Raw genomic sequence first — 25,873 nt, forward strand, 5'->3', positions numbered from 1 at the left:
AACGGGTAATAGGTTGGTCTTTTCGAGCACAGGGAGTGGGCCTGGGGAAAATGTTGGTTCTTCCCAACACAGGGGGTGGGTATAGGATACAGGTTGTTCACCCTGTAACAAACGACTTGATGTCGGGGAGGTTGTTTCCCCGGACGGAGGGAGTGGGGACCAGGCGAAATGGTAAGACACCAACAGCAGGAATGTAGGAGACTATCTGGGAAGGCACTACTGGAGATTTGGCCAAAATCAGAAAGAAATTAATTCAACTTTTACACAAACATCTCAAGAGACATTTTTCCGAGTGAGTAGGAAAGATACCTTTACAAAATCGTGAGGCATTGAAGTCACTCCTTCCGTAACTATGTGAAAACTTTCCAAACAGAATCGATTGCAGAAAAACCACACAGAGATCTCATATCTAAAAAAATCCAGTGGAACAGAAAATCGTTAAAAAATGAACGTGGAAATTTGAATTGTAAAATAATGTTATGTATAATTGCTCTGATAGAATAATAATAAAATGGACAGACTGAAAGAATATAAAAAAAACTGTGGCCATTTGTCACGTCAACGTGAATTGGAGAGTTCACGCTTCAGTTAAATATTGCCTTGCTATTTGTTTTCAGAAAAAAACGAATAATGTTCAGTATACATACTGAAACCATAATGCCTGAGTGGGTACCAATACTAACTGTAAGACAAAATACTATAGAAATATTCACGAGAACCTAATGCCAGTAGTGTTATCCTCTACTTCCAAGGGAACTAAAGTATCATAACAGATAATTATGAAAATCCTTTTGAAAGGTTCAATGAAAAATGGCTGACATAATAATCCTATTGCGAGCCTTAATAGCAAAGTAAAAAAAAAAAAGTATAAGACACTCCGGCAGTGCAGGATCAAGGACTCTAAAGGCTGACCAAGGGGGGTCGTTGAGAGAGAGAGAGAGAGAGAGAGAGAGAGAGAGAGAGAGAGAGAGAGAGAGAGAGAGAGAGACGTAGCGTATGAGCGGTGGAGAGAGAAGTCAAAACAATTAGTCTGAACAAAGATGCCAGCACCCTACTAAAATGTGCATGTCATCGCTGGTGTCCTATAGATGGCGGATGCTTCAAGAGAGAGAGAGAGAGAGAGAGAGAGAGAGAGATGGGGGCTTGGGAAGGGGGAAGGGGGAATGGTTTGCTATTGTTGAAGAGATCGCTGCTGGGGTCGTACCACGTTTACGACGAACGACCAAACTAGGTCTTCACTCAATGTTTTTGATTTGTCCAAATTATTTACAAACTCTCCCTCTCTCTCTCTCTCTCTCTCTCTCTCTCTCACACACACACACACATCCATTCTTTTTCGCATCATCTGCTTTTAAACACTGCTACTTGTCCATGCAAGCCAGCGAAATCCAGGCTATCCCAAACACACGACTTTATCAAACTTGAAGATTGGCGTTTTAGCTCTCGGCCGTGCTATTAACCTGACTGGTGATCGGAGCGGCTTCAATGAATGATCGGCGAATTCTCCCCTCCCCCACGCCCACCCCCACCCCACGACACTCTGCAGGCCGTTCCCCTCACAAGGCTTCCCCCTCCCTTGCTGTTTATCTTCCCATTCACCTACCACTCCTCTTCTTACAAAGCCTCATCACAACCAAACCTCAGAATGTTTTTTTTTTCTTTCTTTCTTATGAGGGGACACTCCTCGTCCTTGTTAGCATCCTGCTGCTGGTGAATTTTTTTCTTTCTTACGAGGGGACATTCCTCGTCCTCCTAATTCTTAATCCTGTTGCTGGTGTTTTTTTTTTTATGAGGGAATACTCCTCCCTCTCCTAACACTTGATCCCGTTGCTGGTGTCTTTTTTTCCTTTTCTTATGAGGGAATACTCCTCGTCCTAGTTAGGATTCTGTTGCTGGTGTCTTTTTTATATTTTTTCATACGAGGGGTCATTCCTCGTCCTGGTTAGGATCCTGTTGCTGGTGTCTATTTTTTCTTTCTTATGAGGGGGCACTTATCGTCCTCCAACACTTGATCCAACTTTTGGTATCTTTTTTTTTTCTTACGAGGAGGCACTTATCGTCCTCAACACTTGATCCAACTGTTGGTATCTTTTTTTTTTCTTTCTTACGAGGGGGCACTTATCGTCCTCAACACTTGATCCAACTGTTGGTATCTTTTTTTTCTTTCTTAAGAGGGGGCACTTATCGTCCTCAACACTTGATCCAACTGTTGGTATCTTTTTTTTTCTTTCTAAAGAGGGAGCACTTATCGTCCTCAACACTTGATCCAACTGTTGGTATCTTTTTTTTTCTTACGAGGAGGCACTTATCGTCCTCAACACTTGATCCAACTGTTGGTATCTTTTTTTTCTTACGAGGAGGCACTTATCGTCCTCAACACTTGATCCAACTGTTGGTATCTTTTTTTTCTTTCTTACGAGGGGGCACTTATCGTCCTCAACACTTGATCCAACTGTTGGTATCTTTTTTTTCTTTCTTAAGAGGGGGCACTTATCGTCCTGAACACTTGATCCAACTGTTGGTATCTTTTTTTTTCTTTCTTACGAGGGGCACTTACCGTCCTCAACACTTGGTCCAACTGTTGGTATCTTTTTTTTTTCTTTCTTACGAGGGGGTACTTATCGTCCTCAACACTTGATCCAACTGTTGGTATCTTTTTTCTTTCTTACGAGGGGCACTTATCGTCCTCAACACTTGATCCAACTGTTGGTATCTTTTTTTCTTTCTTACGAGGGGCACTTATCGTCCTCAACACTTGATCCAACTGTTGGTATCTTTTTCTTTCGTACGAGGGGCACTTATCGTCCTCAACACTTGATCCAACTGTTGGTATCTTTTTTCTTTCTTACGAGGGGGCACTTATCGTCCTCAACACTTGATCCAACTGTTGGTATCTTTTTTTTTCTTTCTTACGAGGGGGCACTTATCGTCCTCAACACTTGATCCAACTGTTGGTATCTTTTTTCTTTCTTACGAGGGGGCACTTATCGTCCTCAACACTTGATCCAACTGTTGGTATCTTTTTTTTTCTTTCTGAAGAGGGGCACTTATCGTCCTCAACACTTGATCCAACTGTTGGTATCTTTTTCTTTCTTACGAGGGGCACTTATCGTCCTCAACACTTGATCCAACTGTTGGTATCTTTTTTTTTTTTCTTACGAGGGGGCACTTATCGTCCTCAACACTTGATCCAACTGTTGGTATTTTCTTTTTCTTTCTTACGAGGGGGCACTTATCGTCCTCAACACTTGATCCAACTGTTGGTATCTTTTTTTCTTTCTTTCGTCCTCAACACTTGATCCAACTGTTGGTATCTTTTTCTTTCTTACGAGGGGCACTTATCGTCCTCAACACTTGATCCAACTGTTGGTATCTTTTTTCTTTCTTACGAGGGGCACTTATCGTCCTCAACACTTGATCCAACTGTTGGTATCTTTTTTTTCTTTCTTACGAGGGGGCACTTATCGTCCTCAACACTTGGTCCAACTGTTGGTATCTTTTTTCCTTTCTTACGAGGGGCACTTATCGTCCTCAACACTTGGTCCAACTGTTGGTATCTTTTTCTTTCTTACGAGGGGGCACTTATCGTCCTCAACACTTGATCCAACTGTTGGTATTTTTTTTTCTTTCTTACGAGGGGGCACTTATCGTCCTCAACACTTGATCCAACTGTTGGTATCTTTTTTTTTCTTTCTTACGAGGGGCCACTTATCGTCCTCAACACTTGGTCCAACTGTTGGTATCTTTTTTTCTTCTTACGAGGGGCCACTTATCGTCCTCAACACTTGGTCCAACCGATGGTATCTTTTTTTCTTTCTGAAGAGGGGGCACTTATCGTCCTCAACACTTGGTCCAACTGTTGGTATCTTTTTTTTTTCTTACGAGGGGCACTTATCGTCCTCAACACTTGGTCCAACTGTTGGTATCTTTTTCTTTCTGAAGAGGGGCACTTATCGTCCTCAACACTTGATCCAACTGTTGGTATCCTTTTTCTTTCTTACGAGGGGCCACTTATCGTCCTCAACACTTGATCCAACTGTTGGTATCTTTTTTTTCTTTCTTACGAGGGGGTACTTATCGTCCTCAACACTTGATCCAACTGTTGGTATCTTTTTTTTTCTTACGAGGAGGCACTTATCGTCCTCAACACTTGATCCAACTGTTGGTATCTTTTTTTTTTCTTTCTTACGAGGGGCCACTTATCGTCCTCAACACTTGGTCCAACTGTTGGTATCTTTTTTTATTTCTTAAGAGGGGCCACTTATCGTCCTCAACACTTGGTCCAACTGTTGGTATCTTTTTTTCTTTCTTAAGAGGGGGCACTTATCGTCCTCAACACTTGGTCCAACTGTTGGTATCTTTTTTTCTTTCTTAAGAGGGGCCACTTATCGTCCTCAACACTTGGTCCAACTGTTGGTATCTTTTTTTTCTTTCTTACGAGGGGCCACTTATCGTCCTCAACACTTGGTCCAACTGTTGGTATCTTTTTTCCTTTCGTAAGAGGGGGCACTTATCGTCCTCAACACTTGGTCCAACTGTTGGTATCTTTTTTTTTTTCTTACGAGGGGCCACTTATCGTCCTCAACACTTGATCCAACTGTTGGTATCCTTTTTTTTTTTCTTTCTTACGAGGGACCACTTATCGTCCTCAACACTTGGTCCAACTGTTGGTATCTTTTTTTCTTCTTACGAGGGGGCACTTATCGTCCTCAACACTTGGTCCAACTGTTGGTGTATCTTTTTTTTTTCTTAAGAGGGGCACTTATCTTCCTCAACACTTGATCCAACTGTTGGTATCTTTTTCTTCTTACGAGGGGCACTTATCGTCCTCAACACTTGGTCCAACTGTTGGTATCTTTTTCTTTCTTAAGAGGGGCACTTATCGTCCTCAACACTTGATCCAACTGTTGGTATCCTTTTTTCTTTCTTACGAGGGGCCACTTATCGTCCTCAACACTTGATCCAACTGTTGGTATTTTTTTCTTTCTTACGAGGGGTACTTATCGTCCTCAACACTTGATCCAACTGTTGATATCTTTTTTTTTTCTTACGAGGAGGCACTTATCGTCCTCAACACTTGATCCAACTGTTGGTATCTATTTTTTTTTCTTTCTTACGAGGGGCCACTTATCGTCCTCAACACTTGGTCCAACTGTTGGTATCTTTTTCTTTCTGAAGAGGGGGCACTTATCGTCCTCAACACACTTGGTCCAACTGTTGGTATCTTTTTTCTTTCTTACGAGGGGCACTTATCGTCCTCAACACTTGGTCCAACTGTTGGTATCTTTTTTTCTTTCTTAAGAGGGGGCACTTATCGTCCTCAACACTTGATCCAACTGTTGGTATCCTTTTTTTCTTTCTTACGAGGGGCCACTTATCGTCCTCAACACTTGATCCAACTGTTGGTATCTTTTTTTTCTTTCTTAAGAGGGGGTACTTATCGTCCTCAACACTTGATCCAACTGTTGTATCTTTTTTTTTTCTTCCGAGGCACTTATCGTCCTCAACACTTGATCCAACTGTTGGTATCTTTTTTTTTTCTTTCTTACGAGGGGCCACTTATCGTCCTCAACACTTGGTCCAACTTTTGGTATCTTTTTTTCTTTCTTACGAGGGGGCACTTATCGTCCTCAACACTTGGTCCAACTGTTGGTATCTTTTTTTCTTTCTTAAGAGGGGGCACTTATCGTCCTCAACACTTGGTCCACCTGTTGGTATCTTTTTTTCTTTCTTACGAGGGGGCACTTATCGTCCTCAACACTTGGTCCAACTGTTGGTATCTTTTTTTCTTTCTTAAGAGGGGGCACTTATCGTCCTCAACACTTGATCCAACTGTTGGTATCCTTTTTTTCTTTCTTACGAGAGACGCTCCTCGTCCTGGATAGGATCCCATAGCCGGAGTCGTTGTGGTCGTTGCTGGTAGTTCCTGGCAAGATCCTGGCTCAAAGCAGACCAACACCCATCAGCAATTATTCGATTATTCTCTGAAGGGCTGGCAATCTCTTACCAGCAGGGAGGCGATCGCGAGTATAATTAGTTCGGTCGACGCTTTGATGGAAGATAGGGTGGAAATGGTCACGTCCTCTGTCTTGATAAAAAAAAAAATAATCTCTCTCTCTCTCTCTCTCTCTAACTTCGTTCTTAGCCCCACCCCAGTTTTCTTATTTTATTTCGCGTGCTATATGGAATTTACTTATTCCACCTCTTCTTACTGTCTCCTGAAATATGGTACTTTGCAAAAACCAAAGTAATGATGTATGTTGCAGTCTATATAAGTCCTTAAAATATTTATGAAAACACTTTAGCAATCGGAAAGCGTAAGAAGGCAGAGGAAGAGTCCTGATAAGAAGAGAATGTGTTTAGATAGCAGGATATTTATTGAACTGTGACAGAATTCTTCACTACATGAGAGAGAGAGAGAGAGAGAGAGAGAGAGAGAGAGAGAGAAATTCCTCACCACATGTAAGAGAAAGAGAAAGAGAGAGAGAGAGAGAGAGAAATTCCTCACCACATGTAAGAGAAAGAGAAAGAGAGAGAGATATAAAGAATTCATCACCACATGTGTGTGTGAGAGAGAGAGAGAGAGAGAGAGAGAGAGAGAGAGAGAGAGAGAGAGAGAGAGAGAGAGAGAGATGATCTCAACACCTGTTAATAACCAAAGAACCTGAGCATATCAGGTGAGATGTACTTTGAATTTAAAGCAGAAATCCGTCCTTTCTCACCACAGTATAAATTCTCAACATGTCTGATAACATGATTTAACGTGAATTGGAATCTTTTAACGTCTGAAGTTGATTAAATTTCAAGACGCCAAAACTGTCAATCAATCATTTCTGAGAGTGTCAACGCTATCTTTCTTCAATTTTCTTCTCAAAAATTTAATTTCTTTGGAATGAGGTTAATGAATAAAAAAAAACTTCCCGCACTCTTAACCCCATAAAAAGACTATACGTATTAAATATAATACGTATTAAATATAATACGATTTTCATTCGCATATATTCATGTCCAGATCTCGTACCGATATCCAGATGTGTTTTTAAAGTAAGTCTGACACAATATTCACACTTCTGCGACAAAAAGTAAAAAAATAAAGTGGGAAAAAAATTAAGCAAATGTATTGAAGTAGAATTAATAAGAAAAGGATCAGAGGTTCACACCTATTTGCATTGTGGCCTCCTTCAGCCCAAAAAGGTTCCCCCTGATAAGCGGGTGAAAGCTCTGATGTTCCAACGGCATTTTATTTTCCTTCGTCTCTCTATTCTTGTTTGTTCTTCACTCATACAAATTTCTCAAACGTTCCTGAGGGTTTCCGGTTTAACGTTTTCTGTGCATCTCTCTTCTCTCTTCATTCATGAACATTCCTCAAACGTTCCTGAGTGTTTTCAGGTTAACGTTTTCTGTGGGTGTTAAATCTCTCATATAAATAATCCTTTAAATATGATCTAGTCTTTATTCTTCTTAATTTCATAAATATACAAATAAATGTAAAGACATTTTAATTTATATATCGCGGATCACTGAACAGAAAGAATGATTCACGATATATGAATTAAAATGTCTACATTTATTTGTATATTTATGAAATTCAGAAGAATAAGGACCAGATCATATTTAAAGGATAATTTGTATGAGAGATTTAACACCCACAGAAAACGTTAACCTGGAAACACTCAGGAACGTTTGAGAAATGTTCATGAATGAAGAGAGAATAGAGATGCACAGAAAACGTTAAACCGGAAACCCTCAGGAACGTTTAGAAAATGTTCATGAATGAAGAACAAACTGTACAAGAGAGAGATTTATCATCCACAGAAAACGTTATCCTGGAAACACTAGGGAACGTTTAGGAGATGTTTATGAATGAAGAACAAACAAGAAACCCTCAGGAACGTCTGAGAAATTTTTATGAATGAAGAACAAATAGGAAACCTTCAGGAACGTTTAGGAGAGGTTTAACAATGTAGAACAAACAAGAAACCCTCAGGAACGCACAGGAAATGTTTATGAATGAAGAACAAACGGTATGAGAGAAAGAGATTCGAGATGCACGGAAAACTTTAAACTGGAAACCCTCACGAACATTTAAAAATGTTTATGAATGAAAGAGAACTGTTTAGGGAAAACAACAGAGCCGAAATCAACCTCGTACTCGGCGAGAATGAATGAGAAAGGGAGGGGAGCGGTGCTCCCTAATTATCAATACCAGTTAAAGAGCACACACAGATCCCTTTACAACAACAGGCTGCGCTTTCTTCCATGCGAATGAACGAAATCAAATGAAGCCGCGCCAACGCTCGGTGCTCCTGACAACCATTACGTTTCATGATTATGCATCGCAGCACCTGAGCAGAGGCAGTACATGGTCGGTCAGTATACATTAGACTCTGCGAATGCTGGGAGTACCAATATGGCGGCTCCATTGGAGTCCGGTGATGATGTGTGTATTAAAGACATCGGCCTCTATCAGCTCAGTGACTTGGTTAACCAACGCCTGGGAGAATATATGAGCGAAAACGGTAATTTTTAATTTTTTTTTTATTTCTGCTGTTTTCTGTTAGCCTGTGGTGGCTGCGAGAACGCCGTTTCGAAATAATAAAAAGAAATAAGTGAAGACAAACGCTTCGTTTCTACTTTAGATCTGCTACAATCTGTAATTCACTAGTCGCGAATTTTATCATCAACAGTCAGTTGGAAAAATACGTTCCCCTTAGTTGCACACATGTAAGTAATGACATATTTCTTTTAGTAAAAACTTATTAGGGCTATTGAAAGGCAGTTACATTCTAAGCGGGATGATGTAACAATGCAAAGCGTCAGAATCGATCAAATTCTTCCAAAATAAATAAATAAAAAAACAGGACATACGCATAACTGAACTTTTTTAGTCTTAATTCTTGTATCTTTCCCCAAGCTGAATGCACCACGAACGTTAGAGGGAAGGGCAAAATATCGATTCCATAATCTAGCTTAATGAATGGGATACGACAGGAATTTAAGACTTAGGCCAAAGACCAAGGGCTGGGACCTATGAGGTCATTCAGCGCTGAAACGAAAATCGAGAGCAAAGGAGGTTTGAAAGGTGCAACAGGAGGAAAACCTCGCAGTTGCACTATGAAATAATTGTTAAGAACGGGTGGATAGCAAGATGCAAGAAAGATAATATGAATGGAGGTACAGTAAAAGGAATGAAAGGGGTTGCAGCTAGGGGCCTAAGGAAGGGACGCTGCCAAGAACCTTTAGTAATGCCTACAGTGCACCCTGTGAGGTGCAGTGACGGCACTAACCGCCCCCCACCCCCCGCTTGGGCTTATTGAATTGGGGAAATAGGAAGATAAATCAAAAGATTGTTTAGTGACGCTCAGGAAGAGATAAGACATACACAAAAGCAAAGAATTCTAAGATTATACTACATAACTATTTAAAGGGTATTTAAATGGGATGTTAGATTTGGTAATATTTACTACATTCGAAAGCAGAGCCTCATGCGATGTAGAGAGAGAGAGAGAGAGAGAGAGAGAGAGAGAGAGAGAGAGAGAGAGAGAGAGAGAGAGAGACTTGTTATAAGTAATAAGTTTAAGAAAAATACTAAAGAAAATAAAGGATCATGTGATTCCTTGAGAGAGAGAGAGAGAGAGAGAGAGAGAGAGAGAGAGAGAGAGAGAGAGAGAGAGAGAGAGACTCGCTGTATGTAATAGTTTAAAATAATCTAATGCATGGAAATCAAGCATTAAGTGATTTCTTTCAGAAGGATATATATATATATATATATATATATATATATATATATATATATATATATATATATATATATACAGTATATATATATATATATATATATATATATATATATATATATATATATATATATATATATATATATAGAGAGAGAGAGAGAGAGAGAGAGAGAGAGAGAGAGAGAGAGAGAGAGAGAGAGAGAATTATCTTTGAACAAATTAAGAAGAACTACTGTGAAAATAAAAAGTTATGTGATTTCTTTCAGAGAGAGAGAGAGAGAGAGAGAGAGAGAGAGAGAGTGTTTGGCCAGAGCCGCTATATACCCGATTATGTCAGGGGTCAAAGGCCAACATGTCACCCCAGCATGATCACTGCCATTCAAAAGCTGCCCCCAACCCTGACCGCTAATCAAAACTTTCTGGCTAATAATTCGATAACTCACTTTTGTCTTGCAAATCCCCCCCCCCCTCTCTCTCTCTCTCTCTCTCTCTCTCTCTCTCTCTCTCTCTCTCTCTCTCTACCTTCTAGCAGTTCCATGTGTTGAGAATATTTTCACTTAAACTTATTCACTCTCTCTCTCTCTCTCTCTCTCTCTCTACCTTCTAGCAGTTCCATGTGTTGAGAATATTTTTACTTAAACTTATTCTCTCTCTACCTTCTAGCAGTTCCATGTGTTGAGAATATTTTTACTTAAACTTATTCTCTCTCTCTCTCTCTCTACCTTCTAGCAGTTCCATGTGTTGAGAATATTTTCACTTAAACTTATTCACTCTCTCTCTCTCTCTCTCTACCTTTTAGCAGTTCCATGTGTTGAAAATATTTTTACTTAAACTCTCTCTCTCTCTCTCTCTCTCTCTCTCTCTCTCTCTCTCTCTCTCTCTCTCTCTCTCTCTCTACCTTCTAGCAGTTCCATGTGTTGAGAATATTTTCACTTAAACTTATTCTCTCTCTCTCTCTCTCTCTCTCTCTACCTTCTAGCAGTTCCATGTGTTGAGGTTATTTTACTTAAACTTATTCTCTCTCTCTCTCTCTTTCTCTACCTTCTAGCAGTTCCATGTGTTGAGAATATTTTTACTTAAACTTATTCTCTCTCTCTCTCTCTTTCTCTCTCTCTCTCTCTCTCTACCTTCTAGCAGTTCCATGTGTTGAGAATATTTTCACTTAAACTTATTCACTCTCTCTCTCTCTCTCTCTCTCTCTCTCTCTCTCTCTCTCTCTCTCTCTCTACCTTTTAGCAGTTCCATGTGTTGAAAATATTTTTACTTAAACTCTCTCTCTCTCTCTCTCTCTCTCTCTCTCTCTCTCTCTCTCTCTCTCTACCTTCTAGCAGTTCCATGTGTTGAGAATATTTTCACTTAAACTTATTCTCTCTCTCTCTCTCTCTCTCTCTCTCTCTCTCTCTCTCTCTCTCTCTCTCTACCTTCTAGCAGTTCCATGTGTTGAGAATATTTTTACTTAAACTTATTCACTCTCTCTCTCTCTCTCTCTCTCTCTCTCTCTCTCTCTCTCTCTCTCTCTCTACCTTCTAGCAGTTCCATGTGTTGAGAATATTTTCACTTAAACTTATTCTCTCTCTCTCTCTCTACCTTCTAGCAGTTCCATGTGTTGAGAATATTTTCACTTAAACTTATTCACTCTCTCTCTCTCTCTCTCTACCTTTTAGCAGTTCCATGTGTTGAGAATATTTTCACTTAAACTTATTCTCTCTCTCTCTCTCTCTCTCTACCTTCTAGCAGTTCCATGTGTTGAGAATATTTTTACTTAAACTTATTCACTCTCTCTCTCTTATTCTCTCTCTCTCTCTCTCTACCTTCTAGCAGTTCCATGTGTTGAGAATATTTTCACTTAAACTTATTCTCTCTCTCTCTGTCTCTCTCTCTGTCTCTCTCTCTCCCTTCTAGCAGTTCCATGTGTTGAGAATATTTTTACTTAAACTTATTCTCTCTCTCTCTCTCTCTCTCTCTCTCTCATGCACATCAATGAGATGATTGAGGATAACTTCCAAGGGTCTTTAACGAGTAATAAATTTACTCGTGTAAATAGACAGATATAATGCCAGCAACTGACCCACTAAATCAATTACCTACCAGGAACATAAGTCAGTGCATGTGTTAACAACACATAAATTTAAGACCATGAACGAACTACTTTCGTTCATCCTCAGGGTGACAAAAAAAGTGCATGTAACACACGTAAACGCATGAGATGTGGACTATTAATTTTACACCTTTCCAGTAGATTTTCTACTTATACATTCGTCACGTTCAGCAGGGTTAAACTACGATTTGTCTGGTCAGTACTTGGACAGGTGACCACCTGGAACTACTAGACGCCATCAGCTCATACTCCTCTTGATTATCCAGATGGATGATCATGTTTTTGGCAACCCCATACTGAGTATCAGAAGACCGACACCTTCTGGAGTTCCCCTTCTATAGCTATATCTATATCTATCTATATATATATATATATCATACACACACACATATATATATATTGTGTGTGTAATTCTTTAATGGCATTCCATTGCAATATGTCTCTTATTTCTTTAAAAGTTTCAGTCGCAACTCCCTCTTCCCTCCAAACACTCTGAACGTCTTAGAATTAACTCGAAGTTTAGTACAAAGGTATCAGAGTGTATCTCTTCCCCGTATCGCGGTGACAATTAACGTCATTAGAACCACTTTTTGCCTGTTTCCAAGCAAGAGACAAGAAGCTCCAAGCTCCGTGTGCGAGCGCCAAGATCATTCACACTCATTCTCGACTGCGTGAGGCGGCACTGGAGGCTTTGACGGAACGGGCAAGAATCACCTTTCTTCTTGAATGGCGAATAATGAAGAACTGGGTATGGACAGCAGAAAACAAGTAAAAAATGCTCTACGCAATCGAGTTTTCTGTACAGCGCATAATCAAGACCAACGAAAAGAGATCTATCTTTAGGTGGTCTCAGTATAATGCTGTATGTGCCGCGCCCCATGAAACTCTCAGGCGGCCGTGGTGGCCTGTGTTGTTGTGCTGCCAGAAGCACGATTATGGCTAACTTTAACTCTAAATGAAATAAAAACGACTGAAGTTAGAGGGATGCAATTTGGTACGTTTGACGATTGGAGGGTGGATGATCATCATACCATTTTGCAGCCCTCTAGCCTCTGTAGTCTTTAAGATCTGAGGGCGGACAGAAAAAAGCGCGGACAGAAGAAAGTGCGGACGGACAGACAAAGCCGACACAATAGTTTCCATTTACAGAAAACTAACCAGTCATCCACGATCAAAGAATGATACAAAACGCAGAATTCGAAGCCACTGCTAATCACCATATTGCATTTAGTTAATTAGAGGACCGTATGTCACCGGGGCCTTCTTCCACGGGCAGGAGGAAGCAGCTAAGCCACTGGGGTTCCTAAGGCCGACGGACCCTAGAAAACACCAAGGCTGGATAACCCTTCCTGGGGCACCAAGTTGAGCGTCCGAGGCCGAGATTCGGCAGATAATAGGCTGCTGCTGATGCTGGTGCCGCTCCTGCCCCCCTTTCAGGGAAGGGGGTGGGGAAGGGGGGTCAGCCGATGCCAAAGCGAAATCTTGATTTATGGGACACTCATCAAGGTCGCCAGATTAGGAGAACGCTTAAAAAAAAAAAAAAAAAGACTTGAAGTATCGCCTCGAATTGGATGAGGTAAAAGGTGAGAGAGAGAGAGAGAGAGAGAGAGAGAGAGAGAGAGAGAGAGAGAGAGAGAAGCTAAGGAGGATCTAAGAATAAAATAAGCGAAGAAAGGGGTATAAAATGTTAGAGGAAAAGAAAGTATGCAGGAGATAAAGTGAGGTGGATAGGTGAAGGGTAACAAAATGCAGCGAGGAGGAGGAGGAGGAGGAGGAGGAGGAGGAGGAGGAGGAGGAGGAGGAGGAGGAAAAAAGATAAAAAAAAGAAAATAATGAATGAAACTTCAAGATTAGCTTGAGGACTAAAGTTTGGAAGATGAAAAAGGGAAAGGTGGCAGGCGAGAAAAACACAAATAGAAGAGATGCAAGAGGATAATGACAAATGAAGTTGGGGGCGTACGAAGACAGGAATTAAAACTTCAATATGACGTTAAGTCGGAGAAGAGGTAAAGGATTAGAAAATGATTGAAGGTATTGTCGAAGAAGAGGCGAGAGAGAGAGAGAGAGAGAGAGAGAGAGAGAGAGAGAGAGAGAGAGAGAGAGAGAGAGAGAGAGAGAGAGAGAGAGAGAGTTTACAAGAAAAGAATGAATAAAAAGCTAGGAAGGAAAACAAACAAACAAACAAACGTTTAAGTCACTCTGTTGCCAAACCATATCTTCCCTGGGATCAGGGTGACGAAATTTTCTAAATGTCCTGGAAGCAACTTGGATGCAACTTGTATACAAACACACACAAACACACACTTACATCCATCACATACGGTATTTAAACGTGCCTGATTCTTTCTCATTATGTCTTGAACAGTATCAAACGAAAGTTGCAGAAATATGCCATTGACGGCGTTGCAGGAGCGTATGCAGGTTGCACAAGGAATCCGAAAAATATGTCAGTATCGGAAAGAATGTAGCTGCTGCTAAGTGGGCGCGCACACACACACACACACACAGAGAGAGAGAGAGAGAGAGAGAGAGAGAGAGAGAGAGAGAGAGAGAGAGAGAGAGAGAGCTTCAATTCGAAGTAATTTGTTGACACTGTCACCTAAGCTTTTGGGATACCAATTTTGACCTGAGCCAATGATGACGGATTATCCTGAGGTCACGTCTGTCTTAACGAACAAAACCCCTTGGTAAGACCGTGACTAATATTTGAAAAAAAAAAAGACCTCGTATTGGCCACACGCCACGGCCATAAGGGGCACAACAATACTCAGATGCCAACACGTCACTTTTAGTGGCCCCATGATGTTATTGCCATTGTCGACTGGGGCCCCACTGTTGCTGGGCGAATCGGCAGGGGACCCAAGTGCTTTCCCTTGGGGAGAAATCTACGAAATCTGAAAACTGAATTCCATTCGTCATATTATCTTAAAAGGAATATGCCCGTCTGAAATGTTCTCTCTGCGTCTCCCAGAGGATGTCGGACAATTGGAACTTCAAAAGTTCAAGTGAAGATGCAATGCATTACCACAGTAATTCTATTCTCCTTGCATTTTAATACATCTTTATCTGTTTATTAATTAATTAATATTTTCTTTTTTTAGTAAGCGAGATCTCTTCTTTCTGTATTTCCCTTTCCCTCCTGTTACTTTTTCCTAATGAACACCATATTCACTGGAAGATTGGATTTCAAGTCAGTGGCCCCTGTGATGGGCTTGTTCCATATGAATAGGGTTCATCTACTGAATAACAGTAATAATGTATAATGTTGCGGAGTTCTTAGCAGTGACTCTCTTGGGCACCACAAAAGGAAGAGAACAAATCTGCATCCTTCGTTCGTGTCGAATTGGGCCGATTTTTGCTGACGCTACATGAGTCGACATTTCATCGCTGACCTGAGATTATGTTTTGATTCGGGGAGGCGTGATTGGGCCCTTCGATTCAATTATAGATATGCCTTCCGTACTGACAGCTTTGTAAGATTAGGAAAAATGGCGGCTACCACCGATTACACATTTAGACAAACTGACCAACTGCGAAGAAAAAAATAAATATATATGTAATATAACAAAACATTTAGGCTCCTGTGGGTCGCTTGTTTTCAAATAAAGTTGCTCCCAAAGCAATCCAAGTTAAAAGGCTTAAAATTCTAAATGTGGAGGGTTGCGATATGCATCAGTGTACCTGCACACGAGAGAGAGAGAGAGAGAGAGAGAGAGAGAGAGAGAGAGAGAGAGAGAGAGAGAGAGAGAGATTATCGTCGAAATGCCTTGTTCAATATAATGATCTTTAGTAATACCCCAAAAACAAGTGGACCAACCCCTTTTTCAATTATGCCTCATTCTCTCTTGATAGTAAATTAAAGTCGCTGTAAAGCCAATTGGCTGAAATCAGTCACTCAACCAAACCTCATTCAAATTTTCAGATGGTCATCTTCTCTCCTGACCAAACGAAAATTGCCAGCTGGTTACCGAATCCTGCTGACTTAATTTTCGTAATCCCCAGCGCTTGGCCTTTGGCCTAAATTCAATATTCTAGATATTCTTAATATTCAAAGAGAAAAGAAAGACCTCCAGGACTGATTAGTGGGGTGTCACGGTACTTCAAGAGAACAAGGAACTGACGCTCTCTGAAGCGAGTAATTCGCTCATTCCAGAGGTGATAATGCAGGCGTTTGTAAGGGGTCATTTTTGAAATAGAGCAAGGAACTTTTCCGACGGTGATGTAAGGGACAGTTACTATAAACGTAAAAAAAAAAAGGAAATAAATACCGAAAGATGTTGTACGCTGATGATATCCACATAGGGGAAAATTCTACAGCTGGAAATCTGTAGATGTAAAAAGCCTTACGAACAACACGTAACATTATTAGGTAAACAAAGCTTTGTTTTCGAAGGGCACGCAAAGCACAGCTGAGAGGTACTCAACATGAAGTATGGATCAAGGAAAAGGAACACGGTACGAGATCGGCCACTTAATAAAAATTTTGGTTTCACACTACATTGACTACACCACTTACTGCTCCGTTCTAGATTTCATTTAAGGCAAACAGATACTTCGCTTCCTTTGATGGTGGAGCGAATAACCACAATTAGAGTTGCACAATCTAATTTTCAAAGCTAACAATCATGTTTCCCTTGAAAACTAGAGCAATGACGACAAAAGAACATGACAGAATAATCTCCCTAAGAATAATATCGGCAATTCTTAGCCACCGATCTCCTCAAAAACCTGCGAAGGACATCAAGAATATAACTACCAACAAGTAAGTTATTTAGCTTTAAAACTTCATATATGAAAGCCTTGTGATTAAAGAAGTCCAAGGCAGCAGCAGGATCAGCAGCAATAAAGTCAGTTGGAACAAGCCTCGCCTAATATCCACTGTCAAGGCTGCCTTGGACTAACTAGTTTCAGATCTGAAAGGAACATACCTAGTTACCTGACTATTTCCTAAATACAATCTAGCTGTCAGGAAGCAATGCTAGAGTCAAGGTACCCCAATAAAAGGCTGGTGGACGATATTATATATAGACCTTTCGGCAACCTTTGAGAGCGCATGAAGGATGGAGACAGCTATGTAATTACAGCAGTCTGCAATATTTTGGCCAAATATAATATTAGTTACACGCACGAGAGATGGCTGCCGTTGATAAAATGTCATGCCCCTATCGGATATATTATTGCATTAAGCTACCCCGTGCTTGCTCGAAGCAAATGATGGATATCGGAATTCGAAATACAGGGATCAATATATAAAATGGCAGGGGATGAGAAGAAGTGTTAATTTTCTTTGGAAATGAGCATGGAATTTTGGAACACAAAATCTGCAAGAAGTGTACAGTGTGTACCAGGTGAGTTATCAGATGAATGTACACACACGAAATGAAGTTTTAATGTGCATTTCGTTCATGAAACTGATTATTAGTAAAAAAAAAAAAAAAAAGCTTAAAAATAAAAGCGAAAAATCCTTAGGGTATATAATAAACAAAGATTTCATCTTAATTTCTTGTTAAACGTACAGACTTTTAATATGCATGTCGTTTATGAAATTGAGTATCAGTAAACAATAAAAAAAAAAATAAAGAGAAAAGCGAAAAAATCGACTGTATATTATATACCACGATTTATTTTTTTAAACATACAGACTTAATCAACTCGATATACCAAATTATAATTATGATCATCAGCGGCTTCAGGAAGAATCAAGACGGACACAAACACGCCCCTTCTCTCAAAAACGCCTGCCCAATAAGTACTGCGTTCACTGCTTGATAATCAATAGCTCCCCTTCCCCCCAGCTCTGTATGCCTGTTTGTCTGTCTGTAGGCAGTCGATATGCGAATCTCTCTGTCAGTCTGTCTGTTTCTCTCTTTAAGCTGTCAATATACAACTCTCTCTCCTCTATGTAAGCGGTCAATATACGAGTTTCCGTCCTCCCTCCTCTCTCTCTCTCTCTCTCTGTAAGCAGGAAATTTATCTATCTCTCTCTCTCTCTCTCTCTCCCCCCCCCACTGTAAGCAGTCAAGATACAAATCTCTCTTTTTTTCTCTGACGAAAGCAGTCGGCATACGAATCTCTCTCTCTCTCTCTCTCTCTCTCTCTCTCTCTCTCTCTCTCTCTCTCTCTCTCTCTCTCTCGGTGCATGGATCTCGCCCTTGCCTAATCGAACAAACATCTCCTGACGTCTGAACACGCGAGGGGTTCACTATCAATCACACGCAGCTAATGAGAGGCAATTACTCACGTCTCCATTATCTCTCTTTAATGAGGAACGATCGTAATCACCAATGAGAGATGAGTCATGGCGGTGAACGAAATCATTAGCCTTCATTGCCTCGATTCGGATGAAATAGGGCATCAACGGCGTCAGTCGTATTGAACTGAAGACAGAATTTAGGCCAAAGGCCAAGCAGTGGGACCTATGAGGTCATTCAGCGCTGAAACGGAAATTGACAGTAAAAGGTTTGAATGGTGTAACAGGAGGAAAACCTCAAAGCAGTTGTACTATGGATCAATTTTTAGGAGAGGGTGGAAAGTAAGACGGAAGAAAGATAATATGAAAGGAGGTGCGGTAAAAGAAACGAAAGGGGTTGCAGCTAGGGGCCGAAGGCACGCTGCAAAGAACCTCAAGTAATGCCTGCAGTGCACCGCACGAGGTGCACTGACGGCACTACCCCCTTACGGGGGGTCAGGGGTCTGGTCGTGGGCAAGTTATATGAAAATCGAGATGGCTGCATGTCTAAGATAATTACATTGACATTTCAGTTCGCCTTTTGTTTGCTGAGGTTTGTTTTGTACATGAATTTGCGTTTTTATTTTTTTTTAAATAAAGTTAATCTAACAAAAACACGTTAGAGAGAGAGAGAGAGAGAGAGAGAGAGAGAGAGAGAGAGAGAGAGAGAGAGAGAGACAGAGAGAGAGAGAGAGAGAGAGAGCTAGGTTTAACACTGCAGAAGGCAACAGACCAGACTACAGAAAGACGGAAGATTATAAGCAAAAGAACCACGAAAGCGAAAGCAAGAACAGAAACTCACAAGAATAGGGAAAGAATGACGACGGACACACCTAAAATTACAGATCTCCAAAGAACGAAGAGCGAGAAGTGAAAGCCTAATGAGGGGATCCAAGCCCCATTCTTTTAGCTCAGTGACAACAGGTTTATTATGATAAAAAAAAAAATCTCTAAAAACCTTTATATAACCTATAATGAGTTACATAAAGCTGTCCTTTAAAAAAGGTACCAGACGGTCCTATTATCGTATTATCCCATGATAATAAGTTAGTTCTTACTATTTCCTAAAAACACTTCAGAAAAATAATTCCACAAAGCGCAAGCGAAACGTACGGAAAAGAATTTCCTAAACACTGAGTACCGTATTAAGGTGTTTCCTAAAAACACCGCTATATTCCAATCAACGAATCAACGCTTATATATATATATATATATATATATATATATATATATATATATATATATATATATATATATATATATATACATACATACATACATACATACATACATACATACATACACATATATATATATATATTTAGTAAAGCAACGGATGAGGATTTTACTTATTTATAACGGAAGAAGAAAACGTGCAGTGTCTGATGACGAAGAGAGAGAGAATGCCATTTAATTATGGTTCATCTGTCCTTACGAAATGGGAAGGCAATAAAGACGCAAACATTCTTTCCTAAAAATATTACAGAGAATTCTATTTGAAAGGATTTACTTTAACCGAAATAGTCAGCAAATGTAGCCACCTTTTTTTTCTTTCTTGGAAAAAGAGCAAAGGAAAACCATTATTTTAATGTCGATATTACCGTGTCATGAATATGAAAGAAAGAAGCCAGCCGCTACAGCGTATAGTCAAGGCCACCAAAAATAGATCTATCTTTCGGTGGTCTCGGTATAATGCTGTGTGAGCCGCGGCCCATGAAACTTTAACCACAGCCTGGTGGTGTAGCCTATCCTATATCGTTGCCAGAAACACGATTATGGATAAATTTAATCTCAAATAAAATAAAAACAACTGAGGCTAGAGGGCTGCAATTTGGTATGTTTGATGACTGGAGGGTGGATGATCAACATAACAATTTGCAGCCCTCTAGTCTCGGCAGTTTTTAAGATCTGAGAGCGGACAGAATAAACTGCGGACAGAAAAAGTGCAGACAGAATCAAGTGCGGACGGACAGACAAAGCCGACACAATAGTTTTCGCTTACAAAAACTAAAACGTGTGAAAATAAGACAAAAATACATGCACAGATAAAAGAATTATGGCATTCACCCTAAGAGGCTGCTGCCATGTTGTGCCAACATTACTCAAGGAATACAAATGACTCAAAAGAGGAAAGTGATTTTTACCGAAATGTTTTTCGTCGCCGGGACGAGGGGCGAGTTATAAATCACACTTTAAAGCCGGCTGCGCTGTCATAGGCTATTTCCTCCCCCTATTAGCATAAGCATTCGGACAAAAGAGGTATAAATCAATATGTCAAAAGCCTTTTACTCAAGTATGTCAAAACATCACCGGGCGTACGCGCATGCGTCGTCTGCCCAGGTCTCACTTTTTTTTTTTTTTTGCAGAGGGTAAACACTGACAAGAATACCTAATGCAACACGAAGAGAAAGAAGGAAGAGACATAATATTCATTTACAGCAAGGAGCTGAGGGCATGTTTAACACCATTAAACAATTACGGTACATACAGTCTTATTACGAGTTATGGCTGGCCCGAGGGCGCGAGATGCCATAAGGGAAGATTAAGTTAAGAGGTTAATCGTATCTATTTGTATGCTAAGCAGACATCACGACATCAAAGGCCAATAACTCTGGATGAAAATAATAAAGGAAAGACAAAGCTTTCTAGCAGCCAAAAAGTTTCACTCTGCACATAATTACGACAGTCAAACACACGCACCCATATTGAAAAATAGCGATTATCATTATTATTATTATTATTATTATTATTATTATTATTATGATATTCAGAAGAAAACCCTAATCATGTTGAACAAGCGTACAAGGGCCACTGACTTGAAATCCAAGATCCCAAAGAATATGGTCTAAATTTGAAAGAAATTTTAGAAGATAAAATAGGAAACAGAAAGATGAGATCAGTTATCAGAAGAGAACAAAAGATAGCTTAATACATTTATGCATAAATAGAGTAAAATATAAGTAAATTTTTAAAATACAACGTGAATTGTAGTGATGCACTGCACCTCCGCTTGAACTTTTGAGGTTCTAATTGCACAACATCCCCAGAGACAGTCCCACAGAATAGAAATTTAAATGAAAAAAAAAAATCAAGTGATTATCAAATCTTTTATATAAAGGAACATCACACCCGTCCTATTAAAATTTCATGAATGTTAAATTCCTCCAACTACGCAAACCATTCATACTTCATCTTTCACTTCCACAGCCATTCACTAATAATCAAGGGTACTCCCATGTACGTCCGTTCCCATTAATCAACCAGGTATACTTATTGCCAGCATTCAACAGCTCCGAAAGATAATTGGTCCGCCCGTGATGAAGTGCTTTACCTTCTGACAGCCTATTCATACTTTCATATTCTATCTTAAGATTATTTTTCTGAATATTTTTTCCTCTTCATTTTCTTGTCTTCTAAATCATGTGACTTTGTTTTATTTTTTCCACAACCTTAATTTAATTTTTTTATTTTCACTTGTATTTCTGCAAGTTCAACACTTCACTAAACTATTTCACTAAACGCTTCACTTTGTTGCTTACTACACAATTCTCTCGTTCTTCTTTCCTCTGCCCCTTGTTATATGGATAATAACCTTCCGTCAAAAGGGCACCACTTTTCTCTGTCTTCACACATCAATCTGTCAGTTAAGATATTAGACAGCCAAGGAGGCCAAACACACTCGTTTTAGCCCTATTTTCACATCTAACCAATCACTCTCCCGCCTATATTTGCTCTTTATGCCGTGCATCAACACCACTCTCCGCACTGCCTCATATTATATATCTTCCGTCTGTAAACTCATACTGTTCTTCCCCTGTCAAACCTCCTGTCCTCTTTTTCACCTTTTCAGTCAAGATCTTGAACTGAATACAGAATTGAGGCCAAAGGCCAAGCACTGGGATCTATGAGGTCATTCAGCGCTGAAAGGGAAATTGGCAGTAAAAGGACTGAAAGGTGTAACAAGATGAAAACCTCGCAGTTGCATTATGAATCAATTGTTAGAAGAGAGTGAGTTAAGATCTTACCATAAGCTTTCCCTGATATACTTCCGTAATTCTGTAGGCAATCATTCCCTCTGTCTTGCAAAGATCCCAAAATAATCTCCCCCATTCCTTTATTACATTTGCCGTTTCCTTATCCAACCACTCACTGTTTTTATTCCCTCCTCTCCTCCTTCTGCTCTTCTATACCCTCCCGGCTGACTCAGTCCATTCTCATCTTACACGCTTTTTCTACTCCCTCTGCATAAACGCTGCTTGTCTTAATTACCTTTGCAGTTTTACTGTCATCTATCTTGATTTTTTCTTCAACCAAATAATGATCAGTTATAGCTCCGGCCACTCCTCTTCTCAACAATACATCCATCAGTTATTTCATATAATATATATATTATATATATCCATCAGTTATATATATATATATATATATATATATATATATATATATATACATACATACATACATACATACATACATACATATATATATATATATATATATATATATATATATATATATATATATATATATATATATATATATATATATATATATATATATATATAATGTGTGTGTGTGTAGTGAGTGTCAGAGTCTGCGTTCGTGTATATGTACATATCTAAATCAAACAGCAAATGAAGCTGAGGAATTTAATTGTGGAAGCCATGGAGGCAAAAAGTGAATAAAAAAAAGTAGCCTCCAATACTAGATCATCCCAGCAACAGTAACTCACGACCAGAATCACCGTATGAAAGTGAATTTGGCCAAAACTGTATTGAGCAAAAAAAAAAAAGTATTCGATCAAGAACAGTATGACGTAAAGCTATAAGCCCTTGAGAACAACCCTAATGAAAGACCCCTAAATTCTTATTTGGCCATAGGCGACAGGCGAGGGAGGGTGAGCACCGTAAGGAGGGAGAGGTGGAGGAGGTTGCATGTTAGAGGAGGAGGAGGAGGAGGAGGAGGAGGAGGAGGAATGAGGAGGAGACGAATGTGAGGCGAATGGGAGGGATAGTGGAAGATTTGGGGCATAGCATAGACGAGGGCATGAGAAGGGAGGAGGGGAGGACCTCGTAAAAGAGAGAGAGAGAGAGAGAGAGAGAGAGAGAGAGAGAGAGAGAGAGAGAGAGAGAGAGAGAGAGAAGCAGCAGCACCTCCTCCTCAAAGGCCGTAAGACGGAAAGCGGGGATGGAGGCAGGGGTGGGGTGGGGGTGGGGATTTAGCCTATTAAGGCTGTTTAGGGCGTCCCATCCCAAAGCCGGGCGGCGGCGGCGATTCCTTTTCGGCCCCTGCTATCTGGCTGCCAGCCGCTGTTAACATTAAACTGTAACATTAAACATGAAAATCTCGTTAGCCGAGGTACGCTCCACCGCCGAAAAACCACTATAGCACGCGTAGCCTTGGTCCACAAAGTGCTAACTCCGTGCGGGGGTCCCATGGCAACGGAGGCTTTTACGGAGGGGTTCCGTAGGGCGAGAATCCCACGGCGGGGTCGAAGGACGCGCTAAGGCCTTCTTTCTTCGACGGGCGAGCGGCTCCTCGGGTGTCGCCAAATAGGAATCGAAAATAAATGTTTGGAAAACTTGTGGAGAGGATATGTGCTGCAGGTGGTATAAAAATCTTCAGGGGAGGAAGATTATGTTGAGGCAACAAAACAATCACTAGTTACCACGGGAGAGAGAGAGAGAGAGAGAGAGAGAGAGAGAGAGAGAGAGAGAGAGAGGGGGGGGGGTTCAGATATAAACAAACGAAAAACACTAAATAAAAGCACTGGGAGTTTTTACTTCTAACAGCTTCAAAAATAAATACAATGACAGCACTACATAATACATGTCCCCTACCTTACCCCCTACATATACCCCTATCTTCCCCCTAAGAGCATATATTAAGAGCATGTTTTGGAACATGAATGGGTGTCGTGTCCCGATGAGTGGCTATTTTTAGTAAGGTCATCGTCAAGGCCACACAAGGTCACTTGACCTTGGTGTTATTTGAAAGCGCTTCTTTAGCTGAATAAATATGGCAGATATTATGCTTAGTTAAAGACTTATGGCCAAGGTTAAATTAACAGTGGGCAGAATTTTGGAAATTTGGACTTAGAGTTTCTCCTTCTGGCAAAGTTCTTAAATAATAATAATAATGATAATAATAATAATAATAATAATAATAATAATAATAATAATAATAATAATAATAATTCAAATTTGAATGAAACATCCTCAAACATGCAGGAGGAATTATGATGACAAGGTATGCGTGACAAAAACATGACGGAAAATCTAACGGGCAGACTAACAAAGACAGCAGTCAAAATGGAACAAACGGTTATAAGAATATTGAATGGGGACAGAGAGAGAGAGAGAGAGAGAGAGAGAGAGAGAGAGAGAGAGAGAGAGAGAGAGAGAGAGGTACTTACCATAGTACGCATGTTGATGGCTGGCGGTTGGTTACGAACATGACCCATGGACACCTTTTGTCTAAGGGTGTTATGGGTATTCAGGATCAACTCTTTATCCTGACAAGTAAGGCCTCCACTTTCTGCAATAAAAAAAAAAAAACACGAAATGAAAGGATCTTTAAGTTACACAGCTAGTTTTACACCAGAAAATACAGAATTAGATACATACTGTATATGTGTATAGGCTATATATACATCTATTTAAACATACACATTATATATATATATATGTGTGTGTGTGTGTGTGTGTGTGTGTGTGTAACTGAATCACGAAAATATGGAACGTGATGAATATATAAATAAAGATAAAATCCACGAAGGAAACGGAAACACTGGAGTGCTGCGAGGCCTTTCGACGCTCGGTCCTTTACTTACCAGATTCTGCTAAGTAAAGGACCTAGCGTCGAAAGGCCTGCAGCACTCGAGTGTTTCCGTTTCTTCGTGGATTTTATCTTTATATATATATATATATATATATATATATATATATATATATATATATATATATATATATATATATAAGGAAAGCCTCAACTCTGTAGAATGATATATATATATATATATATATATATATATATATATATATATATATATATATATATATAGGAGGAAGGCCTCAACTCTGTAGAATGAAAAACAAAGACATAACATTAAAAGATTCCTGTCTTTGCGTACACACAAAAATATAAACGCTTATACAGTAACTAAACCACATGCTAATATATATAAATACATTTTCAGTTCTCTTAAGTTATTTGCAATGCGGACACACATTATCGTGTAATTATATAAAACGGAATGAATGGATCCTACGAAACAACTAAAGAAAAAAAGGCCAAAATACATATTAGAAAAGGAAAAAAAAGCCAAGATAAATATTTAAGAAGGTTTGTGATTCTAGCAAAGGAACAAATTCAGAGGAAAAGGATTTGATCGCTGGTAAAAAGGGTCTCTTAAAATGAAAGAGCCTACGACTTACGTGCGTGGAATGCGAAAAGAAACGGTAATTCGTGTAAAGTGCGTGTTATAGTATTGCTTCTTATTTGTTTCTAGAACAAAGTGTGTTTTTTGTATTGTTTCTCATTTGATTCTAGAAAGATAGCAGGTGACTGGTTTGTTTGCTAAGGTTTCAGCTGCATCAAAAAATGTAAATATATTTTTGTTCGTTTCTTTGTCCGATTTTCAGCCAGTGTTACCTAAAAAATTATGGAAATTTAAAAGCATTTTTTTTTATTTCGAAGTATATGACTGTATTATAGAACTAGAATGGTTCTTGTTGCCTGTAGGTCCTTAATAAACATTTCTTGACTCTACTCTCAGGCGTGGCTCTGTCGTTAGATAGGTTAATAATG

At 39.7% G+C, this 25,873-nt stretch overlaps 1 protein-coding gene across 2 annotated transcripts in view; it reads right to left on the bottom strand.

Annotated features, from left to right (window-relative positions):
* LOC136839124 (venom allergen 5.01-like) overlaps positions 1–25,873 on the bottom strand; it is a 293,527-nt gene that overhangs the window by 79,258 nt on the left and 188,396 nt on the right. For both annotated transcript variants that reach the window (XM_067104789.1, XM_067104790.1), the window contains one exon: positions 24,480–24,601. In XM_067104789.1, coding sequence (XP_066960890.1) covers positions 24,480–24,601 — 122 coding nt within the window. The remainder of the gene's footprint in view (positions 1–24,479; positions 24,602–25,873) is intronic.

The sequence above is a fragment of the Macrobrachium rosenbergii genome, chromosome 6, assembly GCF_040412425.1.
Source record: "Macrobrachium rosenbergii isolate ZJJX-2024 chromosome 6, ASM4041242v1, whole genome shotgun sequence".
Classification (NCBI taxonomy): Eukaryota; Metazoa; Arthropoda; class Malacostraca; order Decapoda; family Palaemonidae; genus Macrobrachium; species Macrobrachium rosenbergii.